This window comes from Pristis pectinata, chromosome 3 (assembly GCF_009764475.1).
Source record: "Pristis pectinata isolate sPriPec2 chromosome 3, sPriPec2.1.pri, whole genome shotgun sequence".
Taxonomy (NCBI): domain Eukaryota; kingdom Metazoa; phylum Chordata; class Chondrichthyes; order Rhinopristiformes; family Pristidae; genus Pristis; species Pristis pectinata.
In genome coordinates this window covers 89,270,546-89,292,035 of record NC_067407.1, presented here as the reverse complement: position 1 = coordinate 89,292,035, position 21,490 = coordinate 89,270,546, and the positions used below count along the sequence as shown (strand labels likewise).

Genomic DNA, 21,490 nt, shown 5'->3' with positions numbered 1-21,490 from the left:
CTGCCTATCACTATCTCTTACCTGCATCTACTCATCACCACCTTGTGCCCACCCCACCTCCCCTCTTTCGTCCACCCATCACTGCCCTGCTTTTCCCTCCTATGTATTGTGCTTCCCCTTTTCCTATCTTCAGCCCTGAAGAAGGGTCCTGACCCGAAACGTTGACTGCCTGTTTTTCTCCACAGATGCTGCCTGGCCTGCTGAGTTCCTCCAGCATCATCGTGTTTTTCATCCAGATTCCAGCATCTGCAGTCCTTTGTTTCTCTCAAAAAACAAAGGTCATGGATTTAAAATCAGCAACAAAAGAGGGAAAATGAAGAGAAATTCTTCGAGAGTACTATCAAGATTTAAAGCGTTCCACCCGAAAAGGTGTGAAAGCTTATCCTACAAGTAAAGTTAAAAGAAGCTGTAATAGTATTGAAGACAAGGAACAAACTGGAGTATAAACAAACAGAGATGAGGCCCAGCAACACTGGTTATTCAGAGACCAGCATAGTCATGACAGGCCAAATGGCCTCCTTCTCTGCCCTAAGTTTCTTTGATCCTAGGGGCCTATAATTTCTGGTAAATGTAAACATTCTTGAGCAAGTTCAGGTGACATTTAAACTCAGTCCTAGCCTCACCTGGCAGTTCCTTATGAGCTGATTTCCCAGCAGAGAAGACTGAAGATTTTAGGAACTGTGATATCTGTTTAATCTCACCTCTATGGAAGCCCACCGTTGTTGAGGCCTGTTGGTGCCGTGTACCTCTCTACTTGCTGTTGAAATAATTAATTGGGTGGTGTTTCCAGTGCCTGAGATCAGAAACTTCATATGGAAAAATCTTAGCACAAACTTAATTGATCTGGATGAAAGATTCGCCTCCTTAAAATCCTTACCAACTTTTAGAGTTGCATTCATTGTATCCATTGTGTTCCTGTTTTTGCAAGAATGCAGAAGCTTTTTTAAAAAATCTCCAAACCATTGAACGTATTAAATTTGCTTTTTAAGTGAATACATATTTTAGTCAACGGAACTGGCAATGGGTTTCATGAAGGGATGTCTGTGTTGCGTTGAAGGACGTCCGTTTTATCAGTGAGCTAGAATGAATTGTTGGAAGAGCTCAGGTACTAAGACAGGCAACGTCATTCAGAAAAGACTCAGGCTTGGGCAGATCGTATGTCTACTGTTTTTAACTTGACACAGTGGTAAATAAATGCACCTTGCTTTGATCTTCAGGACTTCCTGGGCAGACTGGATGATTAGATAAAGATCAGCTGCCTTCATCCCGTAGGAAAATGTAATCTTAGCTAGAGTACTAGTGGGACTGGCATTTACTACTGAACGTATCAGGGGCTCTTGTGCTTTAAACAAAACAGGGAGGAAAGAAGCGGAAATTTAACATGTGCCGCTGTCTCTCCACAAAATGAGGAGTCTAACAGTGGCTTCGGAGGAGAAATTAAAAATAGACTCGATTGGTGCAATGACTGCCAGGTTAGACGGCACTGGAATGCCTGGCAATCCAGCGCATCTGAAGCTGATCTGTGTGTTTTTGCTCAGAAGGGTCAACAGCTGGTCCCTGCAGGCAGTCACGGATCAAACGCCTGTGGGAACGAGCCTCCGTCTGACAGTGAGGCACTGATAAAAGGCGCAGGTTGAAACACTTCACACACATGAAATAATGGATGGGGAGCCGAGGTGTGGAGGAGGAAGGACAACCTCCAGCTTACACTTGAAAATTTCAGATACAATTTATTTTAAGATTTGCTTTTCATAAAGGTTAATGAATATCCTCTTGCTTATTCTCTTCTTTGCTCAGCTGGCTCGCGGTCCAGATGGTATCTAAAATAAGCAAACCACATGAAGCACTGTGTGTGTGAGAGTGTGTGCGTGTCTCTGCGGCTCAAATAAATACTGTACAAAAATAATGCAGACTTTAAAAATCTGAATGACATAGTTTAAAAGAGGTTTCAATAAGAAAATTCTCTATGACTCAACTTTACAAAGCGAGATCTTCCGTAACATGTTTTGTATTCAACATAGGCTAAAATTTATAAACAAATTAGAGGGGTTTCGAGACCAAATGAAAACCAATGTGGAAAAAAGGCCGAAACTCTTAAAAGTGCCACTTCCTTTGTTTATAGTTTGATTCACTGAAAATGACTCCAATCCAGAGAATGCTTTGAATGCTGTGGGTTGTCTCCACCAACAACTCCCCACCCCCACCCCCTCCAGTCCCTCTAACAGAATTAGATTAAACAAATGTGCTTCCCTTTGATTGCCTGTACTCGAAAAGGGGCACAAGCTTTCCCTTTGAACTACGAGCCTAGTGCTGCCAAAGAAACGGTCCTCAAAAGTTTGGAGCAGTCAAAAGGAAAGCATCGACAAGGTGCCAAGTGACTGAACTCTGTTGTATGGTATTTTTTATGCTTTGGGTGCACATAATCCAGTGAACTGGATGTCTGTCCTCAAATAGAAACAAAATAGCTTCTCCAGAAAGTGACTGCGAGTATTCAGTCTACTAATCCGCGCCCAGGAGAGAACCTGCTTTTAATACTCCCTGGCTTCCTGGAACTGTCTTTTGTATACTTCATCTGAAGGGTTATCTGTACATTTTAGACCATTATTTGGAGGCCTGACCTCATTGTACCTGCTCCAGTCCCCTTTGCAAATGATCCATGGAAGAATATCCACTTTATAATGCAGCTCTGCTGAGAACTCGGTGCTGATGAGGTTTGGAGTCCCCCCGCCTTTACCCCGCGTGATGAGCTGCATGTTCTCATCATAGCAACAATGCTGGGCAGCCAGCGTTGTGCTTTCCAGGGAGAGCATAGAGCGAATGCAGTAGCGTGCGGTTGGCTTGTAAATTTCCAGACGCTCTTTAGGACCACTTGCATCTTTCCAGCGAAAGTCCTTGCGTTTGGCTCGATCGTAGATGTCAGTCGTGCTGTAGGCAATCTCAGTTGGATAGGAGCAAGGGCAGCTGGGAAGATCGTTCACAACTTTGTGCATGTATTTCTTTAGGAATTCACTTTTACAGTTCATCCATCTTTCGCAGCTGTCCGTATCTGATTGGGTGGTGATTGGTAAGGAAAAGGGGAATATTCATAATGTTAGCATTCAATTTAAAGAGGCATTATCACCATTGTAGAGTATCAGTTCATGAAAGGCCTGCATGAAACCCACGATTATTGAACCGCTATAATCATCCCCAGAAACATTTGCAGGTCGAGCCATTTTCCAGTTTTGTTGTACACAGACAGGTGTGATGACATTGAACAACACTGCTCTGAGGATAAGATTTTTAAAAAGACATCGAAAACACTGCTATGTCAACCTTGTGTCTCACTTATGTTTAATCTTACTTGAGAACCATTGATCATTACGTTGAAAATTAGTAGGAGCACGTAAACACAACCAGACACTGGAGTTTGTTCCGCCATTCAGTGAGATCACAGCTGATCTGTGTCCCGACTCTATCCAACTTCCTTAGCTTCACGTCATTCAACATCTTTGCCTTGTTAAATAAAAAAGCTATTGGTGCCAGATTAATGATGAATTGAGGCAACATCTCCTGCATTTTGTTGGAGTGACTTCCACACTTGAAAATGAAGAAGTGAAAAATAGCTACCCAAATAGTTTTAATTACTCTGATCCTCAAGTTTGTGTGTAGGAAATGCCACAGCCATTTCAAAATATACAGTTAATTTGATTCCATTCACAAGGAAGATGGAAGATCACAGAAACACTGATGAACTGCAATGTTTCTTGCAAAGCACAGGAAGATGAATAATGCGCCTCTACAGGTTGCTGCAAATTCCATACACCCTTTGACATTCAACAGGAATCCCACTGCCCAATCACCCATAGTCAACATCCAGGGGAGGTCACTATTGACCAGAAACTTAACTTGACCAGCTGCATAAATTTGGAGGGTTCAAGAGCTGGGTGTTCTGCAGCAAATAACTCACCTCTTAAGACCATAAGGCATAGGAGCAGAATTAGGCCATTCGGCCCTTCAAGCCTAGTTCACCATTCAATCATGGTTGATTTATTTTTCCCTCTCAACACCATTCTCCTGCCTTCTCCCTGTAACCTTTGACACCCTTACTAATCAAGAACCTATCAACTTCTGCTTTAAAGATACCCAATGACTTGGCCTCCACAGTGTCTGTGGCAATGTATTCCACAGATTCACCACCCTCTGGCTAAAGAAATTCCTCTTCATCTCTGTTCTAAAGGGATGTCCTTCTATTCTGAGGCTATGCCTTCTGGTCCTAAACTCTCCCAATACTGGAAACATCCTCTCCACGTCCACTCTATCCAGGCCTTTCAATGTTCCGTAGGTTTCAACAAGATCCCCCCTCATCCTTCCAAACTCCACCAAGTACAGTCCCAGAGCCGTCAAATGCTCCTTGTACATAAACCCTTTCATTCCCTGGATCATTCTTGTAAACTTCCTCTGGATCATCTCCAATGCCAGTACATCCTTCCTTAGATATGGGGCCCAAAACTGCTCACAATACTCCAAATGTGGTCTGACCGACGCTTTATAAAGCCTCAGCATTACATCCTTGCTTTTATATTCTAGTCCTCTCGAAATGAATGCTAACATTGCATTTGCCTTCCTTACTATCGACTCAACCTGCAAGTTAACCTTTAGGGAATCCTGCACTAGGACTCCCAAGTCCCTCTGCACCTCCAATTTCTGAATTTTTCCCCTGTTTAGAAAATGCTCTACACCTTTATTCCTTCTATGAAAGATCATGACCATACACTTCCCTACACTGCATTCCATCTGCCACTTCTTTGCCCATTCTCCCAACCTGTCTAAGTCCTTCTGCAGACTCCCTGCTTCCTCAACACTACCTGCCCCTCCACCTATCTTTGTATCATCCACAAACTTGGCCACAAAGCCATCAATTCTGTCATCCAGATCATTAACATACAATGTGAAAAGTAATGGACCCAATACCGACCCCTGAGGAACACCACGGATCACTGGCAGCCAACCAGAAAAGGCCCCCTTTATTCCCAATCTTTGACTTCTGCCAGTCAGTCAATCTTCTATCCATGCTCATACCTTTCCTGTAATTCCATGGGCTCCTATCTTGTTTAGCAGCCTCATGTGTGGTACCTTGTCAAAGGCCTTCTGAAAATCCATGTAAACAACATCCTCTGACTCTCCTTTGTCTATCCTGCCTGTTACTGCCTCAAAGAATTCCAACAGATTTGTCAGGCAAGATTTCCCCTAAAGGAAACCATGCTGACTTTGGCCTATTTTATCATGAGTTTCCAAGTACCCCGAAACCTCATCCTTAATAATGGACCCTAACATCTTACCAACCACTGAAGTCAGGCTAACTGGCCTATAATTTCCTGTCTTTTGCCTCTCTCCCTTTTTACCATCCCTGAATCTAGTGATTCTTAATAGATCACTACTAATGCCTCCACAATCTCTTCAGCTACCTCCTTCAGAATCCTGGGGTGTAGTCCATCTGGTCCAGGTGACTTATCTATGTTCAGATCTTTCAGTTTCCCGAGCACCTTCTCCTTAGCAACTGCACTCACTTCTGCACCCCCACCCCTCCGACTCTGCCGAATTTCTGGCATGTTGCAGGTGTCTTTCACAGTGAAGACTGACACAAAATACTTTTGCACTTCGTCTGCCATTTCTTTGTTCCCCATTACTACCTCTCCAGCGTCATTTTCCAGTGGTCCAATGTCCACTCTTGTCTCTCCTTTACTCTTTAAATATCTAAAAAAACTATTAGTATCCTCTTTTATATTATTGGCTAGCTTACCTTCATATTTCATCTTTTCTCCCCTTATTGCTTTCTTAGTTGCCTTCTGTTGGTTCTCAATCCTCTAGCTTCCCACCAATTTTTGCAATATTGTATGCCCGCACTTTTGCTTTTATGCTGCCTTTGACTTCCCTTGTCAGCCATGGTTGCCTCATCCTCCCTTTAGAATGCTTCTTCTTCTTTGGGATGAACTGATCCTGCATCTTCTGAATTACTCCCAGAACCTCCTGTCATTGCTGCTCTACCGTCATCCCTGCTGGGGTCTCCTTCCAATCATCTTTGGCCAGCTCCACTCTCAAGCCTCTGCAGTTACCTTTACTCATTTGTAATACTGATGCATCCGATTTTAGCTTCTCCTTCTCAAACAGCAGGGTGAATTTTATCATATAATGATCACTGCCTCCTAAGGGTTCCTTTACTTTAATCTCCCTAATCAAATCTGGTTCATTGCACAACACCAAATCCAGAATTGCCTTTTCCCTAGTGGGCTCAACCACAAGCTGCTCTAAAAAGTCATCTTGGAGGCATTCTACAAATTCCTTCTCTTGGGATCCAGTACCAACCTAATTTTCCCAGTCTACCTGCATATTGAAATCATAACATTGCCCTTTTTACATGCCTTTTCTATCTCCTGTTGTAATTTGTACCCCATATCCTGGCTACTATTTGGAGGTCTGTATATAACTCCCATCAGGGTCTTTGTACCCTTGCAGTTTCTTAACTCTACCCAGAATAATTCTACATCTTCTGATCCTACGTCACTTCTTGTTAGGGATTTGGTTTCAGTTTTTTTATCAGCAGAGCCACCCCACCCCTTCTGCCCACCTGTCTTTTCAATAGGATGTGTATCCTTGGACATTTAGCTCCCGGCTGTGATCTCCTTTCAACCATGACTCTGTGATGCTCACAACATCATTACCTGCCAACTTCTAACTGTGTTATGAGCTCATCTACCTTATTTCATATACTGCATGCATTCAAATGTATTCAGTCCTGTATTCACCATCCTCCTCAAATTTGTCTCCATGTTGCCTGAAATTAAACTCTGTATCCCTACTAATCTTTCATTCACCTACATTGCACATATCAAGAGTAGGATGGAATACTTGCCTGGATGGGTGAGACTCCGACAATACTGAAGAAGCTCAACACCATCCAGGACAATGCAACCTGCCTGCATGGCCCTAAACTTTAATTCCCTCTTCTACTGATGCACCACGGTTACACTGTGTACCCTCTTCAAAATGTTAGCTCAGTAAGGTGAACTTCAACAGTGCTGGGATAGCTCGATCACTGAGAAGGACAAAGGCAGCAGGCATTTAGGAACGTCATCAGCTGCGGATTAATGTCCAAGCTGCATACCTTGCTGATTTGGAAGTAAAATCCTGTTTTATTTAAAGCCACTGGATCAAAACCTGGCATTCCCTGTGGGATTACCTTCATTACAAGGGCATCAGTGGGCCACCACAGCTTTCTCAAGGGCAAGTAGGGATGGGTAATAAATGCTGACCTCATTCACATAAGCCCTTATTCCAAATTTAATTACAATATCATTCCGCCATCAGGTGTTTGGAAATCCTCAAAGATTGCTGCAGTGGATCTGTCTCTTACGTCCTCTCAAATCTTCCACATGGAGAAGTCTGTGGCTCTCATTATGACATCAGTTTACAGTGGTAACACTGACTCAACCCATGGGGATGTCCAACTTTGAATCACCCAGGGTGTGCCACATTTGGAACCTAATGTCCTTCATTACCATGCCACCCTGTTAATTAAAGCCTTACAAATAGAGCACTTATTTTCATATGCATAACCAGTTCTTGCATAAGGGAAACACATATTTCAAGAGGTGTTGTCCACAGGTAAACAACTGTTATGTGTCAATTCTTCTGTGACTTAACATACACCTGACATCTCCATGATTCAGTTTTTACTTCAGGCAGTTTGTAACAATACAGTGTCAAAGATGAAAGGAAAAGTTTCCTACTTTTTGTATTGCAAAGATAGACATCTCTAAAGATACCAGAGTCTCAACAACACCTGGATAAATATCGATAAAGTAAGGTTGATTACACTGCCATGTTACCAGCTTCATAATCCTTGGAGATAACGTAGAAACACAAGTAGACCATTTACCTCGCAAAGCTGTTCTACATTTGATGAGATCGTAGCTCTTATATATACTAACTCCGTAAACCAGCCTTTTCCCTTTATCCTTCAATATATTTGCTTACAATTGTCTATCCAATTTGAAATTAAGTTTAGCAAATGGCAAATATAGAAGAGGGTTCCAAAAATCAAACACACTTTGTGTGTAGATGAGTTTCCGAACTTCATATAGGAAAGGCTCATTTCTAATTTAAGACAACATTTCCGAGTTCAAGATTCCTTAATCAGTGGAAATACTTCCTTACTGTCTACCTTTTAAGTCTGAATTCCTTGAAGAGGATTTCATCAAATCACTCTTCACCCTTCTAAGTTCCAGCAAATACCACCCAAGTCTGTGCAGTTATACCTTGTTATTAAACTTTTGCTGTCTGGCATGATTCTGCACTCTCACCAGTGAGAACTTATCCTTCCTGAGGCGCAGTGCCTAGAACTGCTCTCAGTACTCCAAGTATATTCTAGCCACAGCTTTCTATGGCCTAGCAATAATATCTTTTCCCTTGTGATCCTGTCCTTGAGATGTTCTATTCACCTTTTAAAACTTTTCTTCACCCCTCAATGATCTATGTAGAAGGATGCTTGAATCTCATTGGACGTCCACTGCTTCAAGCTTTCAACATTTAGAAAATACTAGTATTTAATCTTTTCACATCCAGCTTGGATGACTTCACACTTGCCTCTAAATGTAATCATATTGCCACAATTTTACCCATTTTATAAACCTATTTACATCCCTTCGTACCTCACATTGGGCAAAACTAGCATCTTACCTATTCCAAACAATTCTGTGGCATTTATGTCTTCACCTCCAGCCATTAGACTCATTTCTGTAGCAGCAGTCTTGAAAGTGTCTTCAATTCCTTGGGAGGAGAGAGGGTTGGGAAACAAAAAAAGTTTTAAATCATTAACTGGAATATTTAAAGAGGGGGAGAGGGAAGCAAAACCTGTATTTCTATGGCACCCATCTTAATTGTCTGGACTATTAAAGCACTTGCATCCAACAAAGTCCTTCTGAAGTGTAGTCACTGTACTACAGGAAACATTGTAACCAATTAGCATATGGCAAGCTCCCACAAACAGTGATGTGATAAATGACCAGGTAATCTGGTGATAGCGATTGTTCGTTGAATATTAGGCAGGATACCAGGGATAAATCCTACTCTTCAAATAGTGCCTTGTGATATTTTATATATGCTGAGAGGGCTACAGAATTTAACACCTCAATTTAAGGACCATCCCCAACAGAGCAACAAATTGGCCACCACAACCATTTGACTCAGGTAAAACTGATACCTACTGAGCCACTGCTGTCATGAGGGAGTGTATTAAAGCCTGAATTATGTTGCCTGGTCAGGAAAAAAATATGATTGGTGCCTTGACAAGCCAGGGTTTGGAAGTTCACGTCTCTAAGCTGCTGATCAGCAGCATCGATTGGAGGTTTGCCAGTTTGCTAACTAGTTGCTAATTAGTAGATTTGATGACAGTGTAACATTCTGCTTTTTGAAATGGTCAAGAGGGAACTTTCCCACCTACTTCCACCCACACACTTTGGTGCAATTAGCTGAAGGCGCAGTTCAAGAATAAAGAGTTGGGAAGAAAGTAAGGTTGATTAAAACGTCTTGAATTATTTTAGCAATTGATAGGTTCTAATTCAGATTGCTGTGCTGTCTAAATATGGTTGGATTTAGCCAGTTCCGTTTTCACTAAAGCAGGCAGAACAAAGACCATATGGATTTTTGTAATGCGCCTGCTAAAAGACTTTACTTTCTCATTAGTTGCATTAGTCTGAAAGAAGAAAGTACTTGCATTTATATGGAGCGCCTTTCATGACATCCCAAATATTTATACAATCAATAAAGGACTTTTGAAGTGTAGTCACTGTAAAAATGTAGCAGCCAAATTGACCATAGCAGGCTCCTACAATCAGCAGTGAGATAAAGAGCCAGACACTCTGTCCTAGTGGTGTTGCCTGAGAGATAAATTTTGGCCAGGACCCCTGAGAGAACAAGGTCCTTGCTCTATCGGATGGATTTTGTGCTCAAGTGTCTGAAGTAGGCCTTAAGCCCACAAACTTCTGACTCAGTGGCCACTGAGCCATAGTTAATAATGAATAACTGTCTCTACAGTGGAGCGATGAGACATTTTACATACCCTAAGGTGGTAATCGAGACCTACGCTGGATGTCTGCCCTGATTTTCGTGCTCAAAGCTCTGGAGCGGAACTGCTCCGAGAACAGCTGCGCTCAAAAGGGGAGCCTAACGTTGGATGTAAAAATTGCATCAACTATCTATAATTTAGTATTCAAACCATGAAAAGCTTAAACGCTCTCTTCAGTTCTATAAGAAGAAAATTAGTAACTCGTACATATTTTCAAAGTTGTAATAATGCCTTGGCCACCACAGTTTCCCTTTGAACCTTTTGCAGAAACCTTAATTGGTAAGAGTACAAAAGGAGTTACTTAGTAATTAGTTAGAAAGTCCTTAAAGAGGAACTAGAGCTAAATTACTGGGTCTGAGGTGTGTAATATATGCTGTGCATTCGATGATGGAAACTACAAAAGTTGGATTTGGTTTGGTCTTCTCCAGCAGGAATAACATTTTGGAATTTTAAAAAGTGAAAATAACGTGCAACACAGAGCCAATGTTTTCTTCAACCTGGAACATAAAGGGTAAATGTTATGAGGCTCTGAGCCATGGAAAGAATTTTGCATGCAGCCATGTTATATTGATAGATCATGAGTATGCAGGCTGTAATCTTCCTCCATTGATTTTTAAGGACAGAATGACTGATGGACTGCACACCAGAGTTCTCCAACGTGCACAAACAGTACTGACAGCCTTTCGGCAGGGCAGTTTACCTTAAGCCAATGGGAATAATTTTCCTCTGGACAAATGAACACAAGGCAACACCGCCAGCAGAAATTAATTTCAAATCTCTTGTCAGTGGGAGTAATTTGTTTATTTTGGAGACACTGGAAAAATTTGAGCTCCCGTGGTGTCAGCTGTGGGTCAGTGGGCAATGCCAAGTCAGATGGGTGTGGTTTCCAACCCCATTCCAAGCAATGAAATCTGGGCTGCCATCAAAGTGTAATACTGAGGGCCTGCTGCACCATCAGAGGTGCCAAGTGTTGAAACTGCAGTCCTGTCTGGCTTGTCAGGCAGCTGCAGAAAATTCCAGGGGACTATTACCAAGATGAGCAGGAGTCTTTGTAATAGCCCCTTGTTTGATGGATTAATATTGGCCCAGACATTGAACTCCAATCTCCTGGCCAGTATTAATCCATCAATCAGCATCACCAAAGAGATTATCTGCTCATTATCACATTGACAAGTGCACTTTGGCTGCTGCACTTCCTCCTTTAAACAACGACTACACTTCAGCAGTGCTTCATTGGCTGCAAAGTTTCCAAGAATGTCCCGAGGCCAAGAGAGGTGCCACAGGAATGCTTTATTTCATTGCTGCAGTCTTACTGCAGCATCCAGTTTCCTGGACATGAGGGACTCGCACTTCCCTAATCCCTTCCCCACCCTGAGTCAATGCTCCAGATATTTTCGAAACAAACATATCATGAAGAAATGCATGTCAATGCTTGCAGTGCTGGGGTGGAAATACCTTGCAGTGGTTATGAAAGCATTCCTGAATTAACAGAAGGAAATTGAGCAAGTGGGAATTTCTGCTGACCCACACCTAATTCTTTAAAATAGCCTTAGAAAATGGTTGTGGAAAGTGGCATCTTATCACCTGAGAGGGGAAGATGTACCTCGGTACAAGTGACAATAATAAACCAATACCAATATCAAAGAAGCCAGCTGCCCATATTTAGAGGGACCATCACACTAAGTGCTGGAGGAACTCAGGGGGTCAGGCAGCATCTATGGAGGGAGATGGGCATTCGATGTTTCAGGGTGACTCTTCATCTAGACTGAAAGATAGAGGGGAGTTAGCCGGTCTAGAAAGATGGAGGGAAGAGATGGAGCAAGAACTGGCAGATGATAGATGGATCTGGGTGAGGACGGTGATAGGCAGATGTGGGAGGGGGGAGAGTGGGAATGATATCAGAAGCTGGGAGATGATTGGTGGAAATGACAAAGGGCTGAAGACGATGGAATCTGATAGGAGAGGGTGGAGCATGGAGTAAAGGGAGGGAGGTAGGGAGGGGAACCAGTGGGCGGAGTGTGTGGGTGATGGGGGTCAGTTGGATCAGGAGGAGAGAGAAGAGAGAAAAAGAGACAGAAGGTGAGCAGTTATTAGAAGTTGGAAAATTCAATTTTAATGTCGACAGGTTGGAGACTACCCAGGCGGAATATGAGGTGCTGTTCGTCTAATTTGCGTTTAGCCTCAACTTGGAAGTAGAGGAGGCCAAGGACAGATATGTCAGTGTGGGAATAGGAAGGAGAATTAAAATGGCTGGCCACTGAGAGATCCAGGCAGCCATGGCGGACGGAGCGAAGGTGCTCGATGATGTAGTCACCCAATCTGGTTCAGTCTCACTGATGTAGAGGAGGCCACAATGGGAGCATCAGATGCAATGAATAACGAAATGTCATCGGTCCATTTCCCTCCATGGATACTGCCTGACCTGCTGAGTTCCTCTAGCACTTTGCGTGTTGCTCCAGATTCCAGCATCTGAAATCTCTTGCGTCACCATTTAGAGGGACCATGGAGCTTAAGACCACTGCACCTCTTAAGAGTGGAAGGGATTATTTTTCAATTTGGATCTATCCTGTGCAGTTGTTTTCATCTACCACAAGATCATGTCTGGCATCATTGACTCCTCTAGACACCATTTACATCACCTGCAGTTTTTTTGATTACCCTTTACATCAGGTTCCCTAAAACACACAACAACCATAGCTGATTTCCACCTAACCCCAAGGCTCATACCTATGGTTAAAGAAAGAGGTACTGACAAGATCACATACTGCATTTCTTCAAAAAATCTTAATTACAGAGACATTATGCCACTGGCTTTTATCAGCGATGCTCCAATGGTCACATTTAATTGTAAGAAGCTTGGGTTAGAATTCAGTTTTGATGTTAAAGGGGATCATTCTGAACTAGAGTGTAAAACAAATATTGGTAATATAACAGCTCGCTATATTCATATGTCTTTATTTTATGTTTTATGCTTTTCCAGTGGAGGATACCCAGAACTATCCATTAAAAGCTGTGCTGAATTTCCCTACAATTTTGCACTGGATTTCCACTAATCATTTTCTCTAATGGATATGAAAATGAGCTGATCCAGGAAACACTCAAGCAAATATCTTACCATAGTGCACTCTTGCCTCAGAGTCAGAAGGCTGTGTGTTCAGGTCCTGCACCAGAGGCCTGAGCACAAAACTCTAACTTGACATTCCCATGTAGGGCCTCAATTACCCTCATGTAAAAGATCCCGTCGTACCAAAAACAGAAATGGTAGAACTCAGTCAATCGAGCAGCATCTGTAGAGAGATAAACCAGTTAACGTTTCAGGTCACCCCTCCAGTTTTCCCCCAGTTCTGAGGAAGGTCCCTGACCCGAAACAATAACTGGTTTCTCCTTTCACAGATACTGCCTGACTGGCTGAGTTCTTCCAACATTTCTGTGTTTTTGTTTCAGATTCCAGCATCTGCAGTTTTATTTGCTTTCCATCTTCTGGTACCATTCTCCTGGTGTCCTCAGTCAAATATTTATTCTTCAACCAATGTCACTGAAAGAAGAGGTAACATAGCCATTGTGATTTGCGAAGCTGTACTGCGCACCCAGAAGGAGGCACAAGGAGCAACAAACAATCAGCTGAAGGAACTCAACTGGTCGAGCAACATCTGTGGGGGGCGGGGGAAGAAGATTATGAGAGACAATAGATAAGGTAGATAGTCAAACTCTTTCTCCCACGGTAGGGGTATCAAAAATAAGAGAGCATAAGTTTAAGGTGAGTGGAAGGAGTCTGAAAGGGTATCTGAGGGTCAAGGTTTTTTTCTAAATTATACAAAGAATGATTGATATATGGACATGCTGCCAGAGGAGGTGAGGGAATAGATACAATCATTACATTTAAGAGGAACTTAGAGAGACACTTAACTAGGTAAGGCACAGAAGGGTATGGTCCTAATGCGGGCAAATGGGACTAGTGTAGATGGGTAAAAAGGTCAGCATGGATGTGGTGGGCTGAAGGGCCTGTTTCTGTGCTGTACTGCTCTATGATTTCTTGACACTTTCAACAGTGCTGCACTTGCTCAATAATTCACTGAGTGACAATCTTGACTATTCAAATAGTTCCAGAGTGACTCCACTTGGTTGAATTCTGATGGAAAGTCTGAAGCATTCACATTGTTCCTCTTGCCATTGATGCTGCCTGATTTGATGGGCATTTTTAGCCTTTACTGATTTTACTCCACTTGCATCTGTTGTATTCACAATGTGAGGGGAGAGCCCTTCCATAACAATCAGATTCTTTCTCAAGCCAAGCTGTCAGAAGGTAGCAGTTGTACCAGATTGGTATCTCCAGCTGAGACATTACCTTGAGCTGAACAACCAGCTTACAGTTAAAGCTCAGTTTCAGAAGGTCCACAAGCCAGATGTTGCTTCACTTATATGGTTCATTGACAGTTAACAAACTTGGGTGGCACTGTGTTGCAGCTGGTAGAGTTGCTACCTTATAGCTGCAGTGACCAGGTTCAATCCTGAGCTCAGGTAGTCTATGTGGAGTTTGCACATTCTCCCTGTGACTGTGTGGGTTTCCTCTGGGTGCTCCGGTTTCCTCTCACATCCAAAGACATGCAGGTTGGTAGGTTAATTAGCCATTGACAGTTGCTCCTGGTGTGTAGGTGAGTGGTAGACTTCGAGCAAAGTGGATGGGAATGTGTGGAGAAAAAATATGGGAATAGTGCAAATGAATGCTTAATGGTTGGTGTGAACTTGATGGGCTGAAGGGCCTGATTCCATGCTCTTTGACTCCTACTTCCTCCATGATCTTGTTTGTAAGATTCTCGGAACTGGAGCACAAAGAATGAATACACAGAGAGGATCTGAAGATTCCAGATCTCAGTGAAAAACTTCCCCCTTTATGCTTTGATTAAGACTGTCTTTTGATTTTTTTTCCTCTTGACAAAGAACATATAATTATATACCTAGAACTTCCCAAAACACTCTATAGCCAATATACTTCCAGAAGGTACTCACTGTTGTGATGTTAGAAACACAACAATCAGTTTGGGATCTTGTGGGATCTTGGTATGCTGTTAAATACATGATTAGCTTCTCCAATATTTTTTAGTTGAGGGATGAAAATTACCCAGGAAATTGCGGAAAACTTCCTTATCCTCAAAGAAAAACACTGTTTAACTTTCTTCATCTACTTGGGAAGGCAGGTGGAGTCTTATCAGAAAAATGGAAATTTTAAATTTCCTGTTGTTGGTGTCTAAATGGGCAATTTAATCATGCAGCTGTTCAATAGGAAATTGTTCCCTTCAACCAATTTTTTAAAAAAACACATAAAAAGTAAAGGGAAGTTATTCACACAGTCATTACTTTGGTGTTCTGGTTGGAGTACCGGAAAGATGAGGCTTTCTCCAAGCTCCTCATTGGCTTTCTTGCCAAAGTCCTTTATGCTTTTCTTCAGGAAGCAGCACAGTAAAACTCATCAGAAAGCAACTTTCCAATAGGAAATGTATTAATGCTATGATGTTGCCTCTCAAAGATCAATACCGGTTCTTGAATCTGGTCAAAAGCTGTTTTCCTTTAAAAACTTTATACAGATGGTAGATATCAGATTTGGCTTGGTGTTAGGATAGTACTCTCATCATGGAATCAGAAGGTTATGGGTTCAAGTCCCACTCCAGGATATAATCTAGCCAAGCACAGCACTGTTTGAAGTAGTGTCTATCAATTAAGACTTTAATCAGAGACCCTGGATTATAGATCCATGTTGCTTTCTTAGCTCTATTAAGAAGTCAGTGATCAGTAGCAGCAGCCTGGAATGAACCCAAGGTCCAGAAGATGTAACTGGTATAGAAGGTTAAAGCACAAAGGATCTGAGGTGTTTTGGCAAAACTGATTCCAAAATTGACAGGGTAATAGGAGGCACAAGGTAGTGGTGAATGGATGTTTCTCTGGAAATCTGTAACAAGTGCTGGGATCTTTGTTGCATATAAATATTGGATGAGAATATAGGGTGTATGATTAGTAAGTTTGCAGATGACACATAAATTGGTGGAGGCACAGATAACAAAGAAGGTTGTCCAAGGACATGGTGGGATACAGATCAGCTGGGAAGTTGGGTGCAGCAGTGATAGATGAAATTTAATCCAGACGTGTGTAAAATTATGCACTTTGGGAGATCAAATTCTGATTGGACATTATGAGTAAATGGCAGGGACCTTAGGATCATTGACGTATAGAGAAACCTTGGGGTGCAAATCCATAGTTCCCTGAAAGTGGTGACACAAGTAGATAAGGTTGAGAAAAAGGCATTCATAGCAGATGCATTGAGTATGAGAGTTGGCAATGACATGTTGCAGCTGTACAAAACATTGATTATATCCCACACTTGGAGTATTGTGTACAGTTCTGTTCACCACACTGCAGGAAGGATGTAGTAGCAACAGAGAGAGTGCAGAAGAGATTCACCAGGATGTTGCCTGGGGAGGGCTGTAGTTATAAAGAGAGATTATTTACTCTCACTGGAACATAGGAGGCTGAGGGGTGACCTTATGGAAATTTATAAAATTATGAGGGGCATAGGATAGATAGTCAGAATCTTTTTCCCAGGGCAGCAAGTCTATAACTAGAGGACACAGGTTTAAGGTGAGAGAGGACAAATTTATAGGGTATCTGAGGAGTATGTTTTTCCACATGGAGGGTGGTAAATATCTGGAACAAGCTGCTAAAGGAGGCGGTGGAGGCAGATACAATTACAACATTTAAAAAGGTGTTTGGGACAGATACTTTAGATAGGAAAGAAGACGGATACAGGCCTAATGTGGGCAAATGGGATTTATGTGGACAGGCATCACCGTCGGCAGGGACAAGGTGGGCTGAAGGGCCCATTTCTGTGCTCTGCATTTCTATGACTGACTGTAACTCTGAGGTTCTAAGAGGTCCCAGATGCAGAATGCTTCTTAAGAGAAAATTTGAGTAGTTTTTAAGAGTTTCAGAGAAAATGTGATTAGTGAAACCTAAATGTTCAGTAAGCAAATAAGAACTGTAACTTTCCAGCCTAGTGAAAACAAATTTTGCATGTTACATTATTGTTGACGTCATCTGGGAGAGAACTATGCTGGGAAAAAACGTGCAAGAGAGTGAAAACCTTGATGAGAAATGGGGAGACAAATTTCCCAGTGGGTGCTAAGGGACTCAGAAATAACTATTTAATAGCTATTCAATGGCTGTGCAATTTTTTTTCCCCAGAATTGTGTGATTGAATTTCCAGCCCTTGTCTGGCCTCTCAAATGGACACAAGTGAAGCAAATATGCTAGCTGAGGAACAGCAGTGGAGTTATCCCATGTCCTGTCCAATATTCACCCCTTAACAACTGACACGTTTTAACTTAACTGCTATTTGTAGAATCCTGCTGTGTGAAATTGGCTGTCCTACATACAACAGTGCCTACACAACGACAGAAAGCTCATTGACTCCAAACAGGGTTGTATGAAAATGGTGGAAAAGTGGGGGGGGGAGGGGTGAGAAAGACTGAGCAAGAGGGACATGAATTCCACCCCCCCCCCCGAGCCCCCCAGAATCAACCTAATAAAGATATGTAATGTAAGAATATGGAGTCATAAGCATGTAGTTGCTTTATAATATTAAGTATGCACCCCTCCAAATGCTGGAGAATTTAAAGTCCTGTGTACTGGCTGTAAAGCCTCTAGGTGACCTGTGTCATGGAAAGCACTATGTAAAGCAACTTACTTCTTTCCATCTTACACATTTCATTGCTTCATCATAGAATCATGGATGGATTTGTGAAAAATGAAGAAACCAAGATAATGAGAGGTTGCACAATCCATTTGGAGAATGTCCATTCAGGCAAGGGCTAAACAAGGAGCATCCAGAATTCTTTAAGCTAAATTTGCCCCTTCCCATAACATAATACTGCAGACACTGGGAATCTAAAATAAAAACAGACGATGCTAGAAATACTCAGCAAGTCAGGTCAGATTCTGATGAAATGTCATTGACCTGAGATGTCGAGTCTGTGGCTTTTCTCTCCATAGACGGTACTAGATCTGTTGAGTATTTCCAGCATTCTGTTTTTATTGCTCATCCCCATAAAGGCAATGGAACTGAGAAGCAGGGAATTCCATGACTGAGCCAAATGCCCTTTCCCAAGGGAGACTTCAAGATTCCCAAAATCTTCATCTAATGCTTCCCAAGGATTGATATCCAGTGTGTAATATTGAAATGTTAGAGACATTAACCTTTAGCTCATGTGTCAAACTGATGTTCCCTATATCTGGCGCTTTGGTTTGGGTGGACGTGTATTTTCCTTCTCATTTCAAATGCCCTCATAATGTCACTCTGCCTTTTCTCAGTAATGTCCTCCATCCCAACATCTCGCAAGAAATCCACTCTCTTCCAATTCTAGCCCCTTGCACATACCCAAGTACCTTCAACTGCCAATGACAACCTCAGGAATTTCCTCCCTAAACTTCTGTCTCTGTACCTGCTTTTCCCTCCTTTAAGCCAAAGAGCTTTAAGTTTAAGCTTAAGTATTTGGTCATTGCCCTAACACCCTGGCTGAACTTTGTAGGGTATTACAGGCACAAGAAACTTGATGGCATTTCTGAGCAGAGGTGCCAGAAAGTTTTGGTACTCCCACACCAGCATGCATGTCCCAGACTTACTGGCTGAGCTCCACTAACAATCCCCTGACTGTGCTCCACCCCTGAATAGTTCTAAAGCTTTATGGAGCTCAGTGGCAGAGCATGAGTTTGCTGAGATTTCCCAGCACTTATGCCACGTTACATCTGCTTCAGGATCTGTGAGCCCATTCTTTGTGGTGGGGATTGTAAGGCTGCAGGATACAAAGAACAGCATACAGTTTTATTTAATTATTTGTTTTTTCTTTAGTGTTTTTAGATATTTAGAAGTGTTGTTGGTTGATCTTTTATAAAAATTGTGTAACTTGAATGGTACAGTTTGTCATTTCATTTTTAATCATTCAGGATCAATGAAAGTCTATGACAGCCGGCAATTTTTTTTGTCTGATTGCACCAGTTCACAGCACTGCAACATTTTTCCTATGTAAAAGATGCAAGATCAATTTGTTAGTCTGGAAACTGGAAGCATTTGCACACACTTTTGCGTGCATAAGGTTTATCTTCACCAGGTTGGATTGGCTTCTGATCATTTCCAAATGAAATTGTGCTCATTGAGAAATTGATATGAGCATTTCTGTGTGTAATTCACCTTGGCATGACTGATGACTCTAAAATTGCACACCTAGCGATGTCATAGTTCATGCATGACACATTTTCTGCATTGCTGTCATAAATAGGAGCTTTTGCCATTCAGGAGCATATTGTGCAGGACTCAGCAATATGGTGTCATGTGACATTGGTGCCTTACACACATTATCCACCAGCCTCCCTTTCTAATAGTTAGAATAATGGAAACCACAACAGTGGTTCTTTCTTCACTCTTTACAGACTCTTTGTTCAAATTCTAAGCTGCATGCCATGGCCACTGGCTCTTTGATTACCTGCATGTCCCGGTGGCCTGGGTCACTCACAGCATGTCCAACCCATAGAAGATGGCCACTTTTCCCTTTCTTGCATTTTCACTCACCTCCATGGCAGCCTTTTCTGCCACCGACTGGTGGCTGCTGAGAAGAGAGTCCTTTAAGCTCCGCCTCATTTCTTAGCAGTCAGTGTGACAATAACACAGCAAATGCAGGCCTCTCATACAGCTCCCATCATGCGGGCCTTGTTTTATTGTGTGATCCTGTGTGCAAAGTGCCATAGCCCGGCTTTTAAAATAATATTTGAAATTGGGCAAAGATTTGTTAAGAGACCCGTTTGCCTGTTAGCACCATACCCAGCATGTGTTTAGCACACCAAAACTGGGGTCTGTCTTTGTTATCGTTGAAGATGACACTATTTAAAGAGCCAGTCATCATGTTAATGATAATTCCTCAAACAAATTTAAAAACTGTAGAAATGTTTTCCCCAAGAATTTGACAAAATGTACCAGGAGAGACCTGGAACTGCAGTGGAATTTACTTACTCCAGTATTTTCTGGTTGGTTTTGTAAGAAACAGATCAACCACCCACCTCATATGATACCATTGACCTGCATGAGGTGAAGTAGAAGCAGATTGGGGTGTGAGGGGAATACTAGAACCTTCTGTTTCTCTGCATTAGAAGGTACCAACACTTGACAGCCAGTCAAAAGAGCAATGAAACATACAACCTTCAGAATGGTGTAAATGAAAATTGGCTTCATAGTAATTCCTGTTGATTGTGGAAGCGAGATTGCAGCATCATGAAGATAGGAGACTGCTGGAAAAGGAACCAAAGTAACAACAGGGGCCCCATACAAATGAGGAGCTCTACAGAGGCCCCATGATCCCCAACAGTGTCAATGTTGGAGAGTTCCAATGTAACAGCAGACTTTCTGCCTGTGGATATTCAAGTCTTGATCACTTGTTCCGTTCATTTTCACATGCACGATGACTTACATTCATAATGCGAAGCATTTACGTCTAGAAACTTGGAATGAAGCTTTTCCTTTCTTAGACTCAGTTGTAACTGATAATTTCCTCTCACTCCCAAAACCCGTTAACCATCAACCTAGAATGTGAGATAGACGTCAAGGGTTATGAAATGACACAGAATTAATTGACCTTTCTTTAGTATTTTGTATCAGATTTTGGCAGCTCAGCTAATTAGACACAACCATCTACTCATTCACTTATGTACAACTTTTAGGATTCCAATTAACAACTTATTCAAGATCTGCTTTTGCAAACTGAATAAGTTTTTTTAAAAAAAATACACCCACAAAGATCCACCCTCTCTTCTGGAATCACAAGCACACAATTTTTCTCTTCCCTCACAACCAACTTCCTTTCTTCCCAGAACACTATACAGTCATGATTTCTCATAATACAGCCTAGTCTTCCCAATAACTATCTCAGATGCCATGGCATCTTCAATAAAAACTGTATATGCTTTTTGCCAGTTTGTTTAATTTGGTTTTTATCATATAACCAAGATACGTCAATATGCAGCAGGAGATTGGGCAAGCTTTTCACTGGCCATCTGCAGCATGGCTCTTTGAAAAGTAGGTGTCAATTCAGCATTCCTTCTCTGTTTATAGGAAGGTCTCTAATTGACCCAATTTATAAAAATCTATTCACGTTGACAATTCCTTCCCCACCACCCCCACCAGACGCTACTTAAACCACTGGGTCCCTCCAGTAGATTGTTTGTTGCATGCAGGCCTAGAATTCAGTCTTGCACTGTAGTTGTCACAACTTCAAACTTTAGTTCATTACTCAGTGGGATAATGCAATCCAGTACAATAGTATTTGGACTGGTCTCCCTGCTGATCCTACA

At 42.0% G+C, this 21,490-nt stretch overlaps 1 protein-coding gene across 1 annotated transcript in view; it reads right to left on the bottom strand.

Annotated features, from left to right (window-relative positions):
- Nucleotides 1-1,782: 1,782 nt before the first annotated feature.
- ism1 (isthmin 1) overlaps nucleotides 1,783-21,490 on the bottom strand; it is a 79,912-nt gene continuing 60,204 nt past the window's right edge. Inside the window, exons 5-6 of the mRNA XM_052011058.1 lie at nucleotides 8,719-8,808; nucleotides 1,783-3,046 (exon numbers count right to left, since the gene is read on the bottom strand). Coding sequence (XP_051867018.1) covers nucleotides 2,529-3,046; nucleotides 8,719-8,808 — 608 coding nt within the window. The 3' untranslated portion in view covers nucleotides 1,783-2,528. The remainder of the gene's footprint in view (nucleotides 3,047-8,718; nucleotides 8,809-21,490) is intronic.